Source organism: Spinacia oleracea, chromosome 5, assembly GCF_020520425.1.
Source record: "Spinacia oleracea cultivar Varoflay chromosome 5, BTI_SOV_V1, whole genome shotgun sequence".
NCBI classification, from domain to species: Eukaryota; Viridiplantae; Streptophyta; class Magnoliopsida; order Caryophyllales; family Amaranthaceae; genus Spinacia; species Spinacia oleracea.
Window position 1 is genome coordinate 58649483 of NC_079491.1, and position 11647 is coordinate 58661129.

The 11647-nt window shown below is 34.2% G+C and overlaps 1 protein-coding gene across 1 annotated transcript; it reads left to right on the plus strand.

The window, feature by feature from the left end:
- The first annotated feature begins 3771 nt into the window (after positions 1 to 3771).
- Positions 3772 to 4689, plus strand: LOC110800954 (agamous-like MADS-box protein AGL29). The gene has a single exon (XM_022006270.2). It carries the CDS (start codon positions 4012 to 4014, stop codon positions 4543 to 4545), a length of 534 nt encoding a protein of 177 aa, XP_021861962.1. The 5' UTR covers positions 3772 to 4011; the 3' UTR covers positions 4546 to 4689.
- Positions 4690 to 11647: the final 6958 nt, after the last annotated feature.

The window sequence follows — 11647 nt, forward strand, 5'->3', positions numbered from 1 at the left end:
CGACCTTTGTGCATAGAGTCATATTAATGTGAAAGTAGTTATTTCTCAATGCAAGTTATGACATGACATATTCCGAGTCGACTATTAGGTTGAGTGCATGTCCTTTTAAACACACGAGTGTTGTGAGTTTGGGAGGGCATTGTTCACATACATTGTTGGGAGGAGAGCGAACGGGCACATTTTTTACCCGCCACATAAATGAGTGAAGAGTGTGAAAGCACTAGTCTTGAATACCATGTACACTTGTGGTTTCCTCTGGGTGACGATTGTTAGGGAGGATTTATGGTCGAATGGATTTGATTGGTTGGCATTGATGCATGCTTGTTGGATTCTACCTTGAATCGTATCCATTGTTTTGGGATGTGTTTGGGGTGCCGTTGATTTATGTATTCATCGATGATTACCTTGCTTAGGGACAATCATGGATCTAGCTTGGGGGAGTTTGATATATGCGTTTTATATAGAGTTTTTACCCCCGTCCCTTAGTACTTTTTGATCTCAAATGAGCTCTTCAGAGCGATTTTTAGTACTAATGTTCTCCTTGTAGTGTGTTTGTAGTTTCAAGTTCATCATCGTATAAATTATCATATTTTTGTGAATTTTCTACTCATTTGAATCACTACAAGAGGTTATGTACTTACGAGAGCACAAACATTGAGTTGGAAAAAATTTCAAGCAAAGCGAATAGTGAAAGAAGTAGAAAACTGAATCTCGTCCACTCTTTTGATTATAACACAAGTTATAAAACTCCAAATGCAACGATTAAAATTGGGTTGGATGTTAGACTTCAAGAGCTTTCCAACGAGTGGTCACTCGCCTAATTCCAACTTATAACAAAGGAGATATGGTGTTTTTAAGATAAGGGATCGTGCAGTTTGACGAGCAGATCGCACGATCGGGCGGCCCTTTGCCCGATCGGGCAACGACAACCCTTGGAGCGCGGATTTTAGTTTATTTCCGATTTTCGCTTGTTTTTTTGGGCAAACTATAAATACCAAGCCCTTATTATTTAGTTGGACATCTTATTTTCAGCATCTTATTTTTTAGACTCTTAGTTTATTACTTAATTTTATTCTCTCTCTAAACGTTGGTTATTACTTTTTATTATTCAATTCAAGTTTCAAGCTTTAAATTCCATCCTTCTTTCTTCAATTCGGTATTGGTCTGTTTCTTATTTTATTATTCAATTTCAATTATGCTTTCATTTAATATGCTTGTTTGGTTTAATCTAAATATGTGTGAGTAGTTTATTTTCTAGGGTTTAGGGGATCCATGGATGTATGATTGGGATTGAATTGGATTTAATTATTGATTGTTGATTGTAATTTCTATGGCTTATTTTAATTGTTCGTCAATTCTTTTCGGCCGGACTATTTTGTTTGAGTTTGATGAATCTTAGATTATGCGCCGAGAGGTATAAATTATAATCTGATGTTCTTGGTATGTGGCTATTAGATAAGAATTGTTTCTAGTACTTAGCGAGAGCCTGCTAGTTATAATTTCCTAAGGAATTCATAAGATTCTAGAGATGCAAGTTTTTCTAGTTATGATTATTGATTGATTGTTGTTGTCCGTTGTCCAATCCTGGTCTGCATTTGTGGTGAACAGTTGCCCTAGATTCCCTTTATTATTTATTTTCCTGATTAAATTTATGTCGTAGTTATAATTATCAAACCAAACCATTTTCCTATTTCCAGTAGTCTAGACCTTTACTTTAATAGTAGAAAGAACATTGTTTCCCTGTGGATACGATCCCTATTTCCCTTGCTATATTTTTAGTTGGTGAACGTTAGGTTTATCTTTGATAGGAGTGCGATTTATCCTGTCTTTAAGTAAATGAACTTTGATTGAAGCCCAAGACGAAGCAACCAACGCATCCACAAGGGCCACGCTGGCGCGCGTGCCAGGCTAGGCCCAAACGCAGCCGCAGCTGGCCCAAGGCCCAGCGCGCTGCAGTTTGGCCTTGGCGGGCTGCTGCTGCTTTGGCTTGCTGCTCGTGCCTTGGTGTGCTCGTGTCCCACAGCGCTCCAGGCCCATCGCCTATGGCTGGGCGATGGCGCTGGACTTCGTGCTTAGTGCTATGCGCTCGGCCTCGTGCTTGTCGAGCGATGGGCCGGCTCGCTTGCCGGCTTGTCGCTCGTCGAGCTTCCGATTCGTTTTCCGATTCCGGAATCTATTTCCGTTTCGAACAAACATTTACATTTCCATTAATATTTCCTATTCCGAAAATAATTTCCTATTCCGACAATATTTCCGATTCCGATAATATTTCCGTTTCCAGCAATATTTCTATTTCCGATAATATTTTCCGATACGATCTATATTTCCGTTTCCGGCAACATCTACGACTTGGATAATATTTATATTTCCGTCATGAACCATATTTTCGTTTCCGACAATATCTTCATTTCCGGAATATTCTTTTCTTTTCCTTTTGACGATTTCAGTTCCCACTGGAACCGAGATCCGTCATTTACGAATGATCATAAATAGAGTACTTAATGAATAATATATTCACTTAAATACTTGATCCGTTCACGTACTATTTGTGTTATGGGTTCAATCAAGAGTAAGTTGTGGATTAATATTATTAATTCCACTTGAATTGAAGCGGCCTCTAGCTAGGCATTCAGTTCACTTGATCTCACTGAATTATTAACTTGTTAATTAATACTGAACCACATTTATTAGACTTATAATTAAATGCATTAAATGCAAACTTGAACCAAGGACATTATTTCCTTCATGGTGTTCATTGGGTTTTGCTAGTCTTTGTAGGATTATGTCCTTACTTGAGATGGGTGTATGAGCATGTTAAATGGACTTAGATTGGTCTTGCTTGTTTTTTACCTTGATCCAAACACCAAGAAAAAGTTGTGATTTATGTGCTATAGTTGTTCTCATAGATAAACATTGAGTAAGGAGCCGTTGACACCGAAAACGCTCCCTTAACACGGGAAAGCTTTTGTTCTTCGTGTTGACCCTAAGAGCGTGATTATAGTTGGTGTTGAGCCTCATTTTTATTTCCCTAGTTGTCACCGTAATAATAATTTCCCTATATTTTCATGATTACAAATACAAACTTAATTGTTAGATTTCCAGAAAATGCTTTATATTTTGGGAGTATTACTTTATATAACTTTTATGCATAAAATGAATCTTTGTGATCACTTTTATAATTAAAAAAAAAACTTATTTTTTTATGTAGGATTGTTCATGGATCCAAAGGATAAGAATAAATTACAAAAAATCAGATAGAAGACAACAGTTTTGATAATTAAGAATCTGCTGACCGGATTAGTTATGCTTGGAACGATTGACTCGATCAAACTACTTTAGACTGGTTTTTGAATATTATGTATGTTTAAAAACTATGTCAATAGTGCAAAAAGTAAAACAATTGCAAAATTAGAACTTGAGTTCCTTCTTAGAAATTCTAATAATATAAAAATTAGTTGAAAATATATTAATCTTCCCAATATATTTAAGGATAAAGTTAAGCATTAAATTTATGCATGCTTTTAATCTACTCGTAACAATGAAGCGATCAAAGACTAGTTTTTTAAAGAGCTTTGAACCGACCGAGACCAAAATTTTATACTGTAATTTTCAACAAGGATACCGAACCGGTTGACTTTTATTCCATCCATTTTTCTGGTACGAACGAAATTTGAGCACTCCTAGTACTTTAGCAAGGCTCTAATATAGAAATATAGAAGAAAGTTGGAAGTTACAAAACTATGAACCATTTTTTACATATAGATAAAAAATGTATTGGTAGTAATAATTATCAAATCAATTAAGGTAAATCTAATGTGATTTTCTTCCAATCTTAGAAAATTTCTTTCCATTTGTATAATTTTGATCTAATGGTCAAATCAACTTGTTTTAATTGTTTGAAACAACGGCCAGATCATCTTGTTTTTCTCCTTTATATAAGATTATTCATAAACTAGCTTTCTCACTTCAAATTTATATGTTAATACTTAACATAAATTTTATAGGGGGGAAATGGGTCGTCGAAAAGTTGAGATGAAGAAGATAGAGAAAAGCTCGTCAAGGTTGGTCACCTTTTCAAAGCGTCGGTCGGGAGTTTTTAAGAAAGCAAATGAGATTTCTACCCTGTGTGGAGCAGAGGTTGCAATTATCGTCTTTTCTCCTGCTGGAAAACCGTTCTCCTTCGGAAAACCAAACATTGAAAACGTGGTCAATCGATTTCAAAATAGGAATAAAAAACGATGTGAAAAGTATGAAAATGGTTTTCATGCATCGAAAAAGAAGACTCAAAAGGCTAGAATTGATCAACTCAACCAAGAACTAATCAACCTCGATGCCAAAATAGAATTTGAAATAAGGAAAAGTGAGAAAATTGGCCAAGAAGGAAACAATGGTTCGTTTGTTAGAAAGAAAGAAATAGCACAACTTGACTTAGATCAACTTAATAAGTTACAGAAGGAATTGAATGATCTTTGCAACACTTCAATTAAGCAAGCGAATGAACTTGAAGCATCACATTCCTTGTTGCTTTTGGCAACTTCACAGTAATTTCTGTGCTAATCAATTAGCTAAATAGTTTGATTACTAAATATGATTTGTGTATTTCTAGTATGTATTTCCGTGAAATCCATAAACAATTGGATTATATGAAATCAATAGTGCTTCCTTTTATTGGTAATATTATCATTTCTGATTTTCATAAGATCGCAATTTACCTTTACAAATTAATTTTTAAGTTTCCTTTTTATTCATATTATAATTATGAAATTTCTTTTTTAATTTATTATTTACTTAATTCTTCGTGTTCTAGAAAAAGAAATATTGCATACTTAACCATAATGAAAATATGCCATTTTTTACAATATAACTATATATATAATATAATATGAATATATTATAATTATAGTTATATTCATATCATAAGAAAAATAATGCCTTTTTATTCAAATTTACCATTAATAATTGGTATTGAAGGAAATAAATATGAACCATGAAATATGTTCATAAATGTGGATATCTTTCTTTAAATAATACTCCGTAGTAGATATAAGAAACCATTAAATTGGCTAAATTATCCTTTGACCATTTAAAAATTAATATAATATACATTAATGCACACCTTTATCTATAGCTGTATATTTTCTCCATTTCATAACGTTTCTCATATTTACTATTCATGAGGTCAGATTGTTTTAAATTTTGACTATAATTTATAGTTAAGATATTAGAAAAAAACATTATCTTGTTAGATACATTGGATTAATTGCCAATATAAATTTTACAAATATCAACTTTTTATTATCTTCTCTAATACATAATTAAAGTTATTAAGGTTAAAATAGTGTATTGGAGACCGCTCAAAATGTAAAAGTGAGAAATTTTATGTAACGAAGGGAGTACTATATATTATTAAAACTCAATTGAAAGACATACTACCACAGGTCCACAACATGTGTCACTTAATGTCATGGAATGAAAACAAAATAGCAAGTATATCATGAAAATTGCAGGCCCGTTTATTATAGAGAGCAGAAAGTTTAAACAAAAAATTTCATTGATTATTTTTGAATGATACGTTTCCTTTTTATTTTGATTTATTACCAATTTTTGAGGTTATTTCTGTTATTTTTCAATGAGCTAACTATTTTTCTATTTTCACAAAAGGTTGTTTCTTACCTTATACTTTCTCTATTTCTAAATACATGCAACAATGTAACTTTTATATTTTTCAATACATAGCATAGTGACCATCAATGTCTATAAGTATATATTTATTAGTAGCCAAAAATATAAAAAAATATTTTAAAAATATATATTTAACTATTAACAACATTCCCAACAAAAAACAAATTTAACAACATTTTACTTAATAATATTTTTTTAATGTACTCTCTCCGTTCCATAAAATTCCTCACTTTTCCATTATTCCCGGTCTCCAGTATGTGCACTACTTTGACCACAAATATCTTTAATTGACCATTAGTAAAAAAAAAAGTCGATATTTGGAAATTTTACATTCAAATGAATCCAATGAGATCCCACAAGTTAATGTTTTTACCGATATGGCGATATTTAAACTACCAATTACATTCAAACTTTTTAATCTTTGACCAAATAAATAGCAAATGTGACGAACATTATGGAATAGATAAATTATTAGTTACAATCTAAGTCAAACTTGGTATATGAACATTGAAATAAACAAAGTATTGCATGTATTTAGAAACAAAATAAGTACCTCATATGAAACTTGTACTACTTATATGTTTATCATTTTTGAAAACTTATTTACTCCCTCCGTCCCTTAATACTCGACTTGATTTGACTTTTTGCACTAGTCACATAATTCACTTTGACCTTATTTTGTTTCTAGTATATGAAAACAAATGTTAGTATATAATATATTGTTTGCTTCATCTTAATATATATTTTTAAAAATTAATATTTAACTAGTGGAAAAAATACTTGTTGAGGGGGGCATTTTGGGCTTATTGAGGCGAACATGGCCCGCTTCGACAGACGTGGCTTCAACAGCTCACTTAGCTGTTGAGGCGGGCTTTGTTCGCCTCAACAGGTCATCTGTTGTGGGGGGCTTTTAAAAGCCCGCCTCAACAGCCCATTACCAAAGGGGAAAATAAGGACCTATTGTGGGGGGCATTACCAAAAGCCCGCCTCAACAGACACCTCTGTTGAGGCTCACTTCTTAAATGCCCCCCACAACAGACCCGTACTTTTGCGCCTATACCTGCACCATAAATTCATACGTTGTTGAGGCGTACATTAAAAGCCCCCTTCAACAACATTAATTTTTTTTTTCAAATTCTTTTAAAATATAAAATAGGTGGCAATAACCAAATCTGGATATATACTCCATTGAGTATTGAAACCTGTACACCAATCAACACCAAAATAGCAAAGGTATGAATCTGCTTATTTTTGATAAATAAATCATTACATTAACTTTATTTATATTAACCCAACAGAGCAAAGCGTATAGTACACGTACGTTTACAATTTTTAAACACCTAGCTAGTCTAACAAATTACAACTAGTATTAACAAATAAAGACAAAAGGCTAGAGAGCTAGTCTAACAAATTTCTCTAATCCGGCCACTTAGCTCCCCTTTAGATCATGCATTACAAACCTTAATTAAGGTCGTGTTGACTTTCTTCCAATCGACTCGATCCCTGCAAGATGGAAGGAAAATATATCATTTTAAACCTTTTACATAGTTTATATGACCTACTAAAGGTTTCTAAGACTCATTGTATCCTACTTATGCACGTTTAAGGCTCAATTGGTCATTTTAGGTCATTTCTAGCCTAAAATGACATTTTCGCTCTTAACTTTGGGCAATGGAACCTAAGTTATCATTTTAAACCTTTTACATAGTTTATATGACCCACTAAAGGTTTCTAAGACTCATTCTATCCTACTAATGCACGTTTAAGGCTCAATTGGTCGTTTTAGGTCATTTCTAGGCTAAAACGGCATTTTCGCTCCTAACTTTGGACAAGGGAACCTAAGTTATCATTTTAAACCTTTTCTATAGTTTATATGACCCACTAAAGGTTTCTAAGACTTATTATAATCTGTTTATAATCAATAGCTCAATATATTTATAATCATAGGGAAAAATTAAAGAAATTTACCAAATCCATGAAGATATAAACACTTCCATCTTTGTGTCTAAACAACCTAAGTAAATTATTGTGGTTGATTAGTACTGCGTAGTTCCAGTTTGACATTTCATCACTTTAGTAATGAATTATTCAGACTTGACAAGTATTACATAACACAACCTAGGAGCTACTTATTGAATGATTCTAGTTGATCCCCAAAAATGATTCTAGTTGAATACTTGTATATTTTAAGAAATTCACCTTAAAACTTGAATGAGCTCTCCATTTTCTACTGGTACTTGAGAGTAAACGGAAATTCTTTTTTCTATTGCCTGATGATCCAAGGGAAGAAATAGCAGAACTCCATTTAATCTTTTGAGGTAACAGTTCACAAGATTAGAAACACACAACATTAATAGCCATCTTGTTTAAATCTTGCTTTCGTAGGATATGGAGAGGTCCAAAGCGGTTAACACTCTCCCTAAAATCAAACACGAATTAAAACGTTGTTTTGGAAAGGCAATATCCTCCAAACGGTTGCAAGTATAGTTCTATGATTTCTACCATTCTTGGTGTAAGTTATGTAATACCATGTTCTGGTAAGCACATAACTTTCAGATATGGTACCTTCTCTGCCAAATTCCATATAAATCCATACCATTCCTTCCATTTACCGCCTACAAAACGTGGCGTAAAGATTTTCATATGAATAAATTAACGGTAAAAAAAATGTAACTAATTTAAACAAATACCCATCATTTAACGCCCTCCTCCTGGCCGAAAGGGTTGAGATTTGAAGATAATTTAAACAAAAATAAGGGAGCATAAACTCTAGGCAGTTAAGCATATGAACCAGTCAAGCAATCTCAGAACTTCATCCTAAACTATGAACATATCCCCATCGCTATATCAGAACTTCATAAACTCAAAATGAAGGGGGTTTTACAAATTATTGTTCTGTTGATGCAACAGAATATGACCTGGATCAGTAACATTAAGATCACTTGTCTAAAATTATTTTCTTTTGAGCAATCAAAATATTAATAACATTAACTCCAATATTCATAATTTCATATAAGAAGACATGCGCAAAAAATACTGATGCACCAAAGTATTAGAGGATACAATACCAATGCACACTTTTAACTAAAGTTGTAAAAGGCATACTTTTAGTACAGGCAAGAAAGAAATTAAATCTCACAAACAAATTTTAGCCTTACAAACGAGACCATGTGATCTTGGCAGACAAAGTGTTAAGTGTTAACAACCTAGCTATCATGAGCTTAACAAGAGATATAACAGAGAAAGTGCAGTCGATATGAATATCATTAACCCGCGTTAAGGACATAAAATATGGTTGTTAAGATGACATACATATTCCAAATGTACTCAGAAGAAGAAATATGTGCCACAGTTATCCAGGTCTATCACTACTGATCTCCTTTGCAGACTATAAACCCCAAAAAGATTATTTAAGAAGCATCTACAAAGAGGAAGAAAGGAGATAATGGTAGAAACCTTTCCAGTTTTTGTGTCAACCACAGTAGAAACTTGAAGACGAGGCAAAGCAACAGCTCTCAGATAATCACATTCCTGAAGAAAACAAGAAACTTACATCAGCAGATAAATCTCACAGACCCATAAGAAATACATGTAAATTTGTGACACAATTTTAAGTAGCTCCTAGGTTGTGTTATGTAATATGTAAATTATTCAGACTTGACAAGTATTAACAATGAAATAATCAACTTAGTAATGAATTCAATGTAACTGCCGTTTCTTCTTGTAATGTGTAATGTAATGTACTCCGTGGTATTCAATTTCAAATCAATTAGAACAAAGCAGATTTTGATACTTTATACAATGACCTTAAAAACCACACAAAAGAATTAAACTTAGGCATATATTTGAAACTAAACAATTACATGACATCCAATACTAAGTATCATACCCTTCTTCTCTAGCTTTTCTTAATTGGCTCATCATCATCTTAAATATCCCAACTCAAATCTTCATCATCATCTTCAACAACACTCAACCTCTTTCGCAATTCTTCCTTGTTACTAGAACTACTTTGCTTACCTTTCTTTTCTTAAAGAATACAATGAAAAACTGACTAAAAAGTAAGAACTTTCAGGTTCAGAAATCAACAGCAATTCCTACCAACTAAAAACATGTTTTGCTAATCATGGAAGAGCAATATGCTTTTTTTCCCAACCTCCTACCCACATATTCTACTCCGTACTGTCTTCTTCCCTATCTTCCGAACAAATTAATCATGCATCCAAACTCATCAACGAATTCAGATTACAAACCACCACCACCGCAACTAATTTGAGACAAAAAACCTAAAATAAAAAAACCTAAATTCACCACAATTGTAAATCATTAATTGGAACTGATGAGAGTAATTCCAAGAAGAAGAAGAAGATCTATTTACCACCACAAGATCAGAGCCACCAGCAAGCCATCACCTTGCTTGCGTCGCCTCATCCGACCACCCACGACCTACCTAAACCCGAGCCGCACCTCCACCACCGCCACCTCCCGTTAGAAAATAAAAAATCGTTAAAATCAAAAAAAATAATCAACAACCTAAATTATAAATCAAAAGAGTTAATAAAAAATAATATGAAAAATCAAAAACCTAAAAGAATTGAAGAATGCAGGAGAGATGGAGAGAGATGAAAGAGTTACCTCATTTAAAGAACGACGCCGTCTTCCTCGAGAATACGAAGTAGATGACGGTCGAATCGATATACCCTAGCTTGAGGAGGGAGACAAATCGACGAGTTTGAAGAGTCGAGGGAGAGAGGTCGCGGAGATACCCTAGCTTTGTAACTCTTCCATGGAAGGCGGAGGAAAAGCTTCCATGGAAGCCAACGACTGTGAGGAGAGCGAGAGGGAGCCCGTTTTGTTGACGAAATAGCGGGTTTGAGGAGTTTTGAACCAGGAGAGAGGAGAGGAGAGAGGAGAGGGGAGAGGAGAGAGAGAAATGAAACGGATGAAATGAGGAGGTTTAAATGTTGTGAAGACCTGTTGAAGCGAACAAACATAAGCCCGCCCCTTTAGACTAGTGTCTATTGAGGCGGGCAATCAAAAGCCCCCTTCAACAGTATCTATAGAAGCGAACACTACAAAAGCCCGCCCCAATCTGTTAGTAAAATATTTGACCCGCGTTGACTGAGTGGTTATTGAGGCTCACTTATGTATGCCCCCCTCAACAAGGGGGCTACAACAGGCGTTTTTTCTACTATTTTATAAGTTTTTACAATATGTAGTTAAAGAAATTGGTGGTCAAAGTTGTGCATTGGCAAGCGTGTCCGGTCAAAACAGGTCGAGTATTAAGGGACGGAGGGAATATTAAGTAAAGGGGGGATTTTTTTTATGGAAATGTGAAAATGTAGGCAATTCATATGGTTTTTTAAGGCTCTGTTTGCCAACACTAGCTGAAACTAATAAGGTGCTGGAATTGGTAAGAAAGTATCTGAAACTGATAAGGTGGTGAACTTGATACGGGACATGTTTGCATTACTTGTTTGGTAAAACTTATTTCTTAAATACCTGAAATTTGAAGTATTTTTAATTATAATTTTCACTTTTAAATATTTTCATTATAAAATACGCAATATATACAAATAAAATACTAACTCTCAAATAACTCAAAATATACCTATTACTTGTATAATGTGAGCACAATCTACGGAGTACATACTTTTTTTTGTACCACGTACCCGGTTCACCCTTAGGGCTAATCCCGATTTGGGACGAGTTTTGAGTGGATAGGTTCAAGTCCCCTCCCACTTGTTGCGGGGGATCGAAGACGGGGTCCTCCCTATCAAGTTCAGCCTCAATCACCACTGAACCAACAGACAATTCGTACGGAGTAAGTACTTACACAAATCACAAAGGGTGTTTTTAATCGACGTCCGTGTTGGCTATAAACGCCCGCGTATGTATAATAAAAGGACATAAATTTTTTTTAATGAAATCAACCCCCTTCACCCCCTCCCCTTGACCCGTGCGA

Bases quoted from the DNA above. Each gene is read 5' to 3' on its own strand.
- LOC110800954 (XM_022006270.2), top strand. From the start codon at position 4,012: ATGGGTCGTCGAAAAGTTGAGATGAAGAAGATAGAGAAAAGCTCGTCA.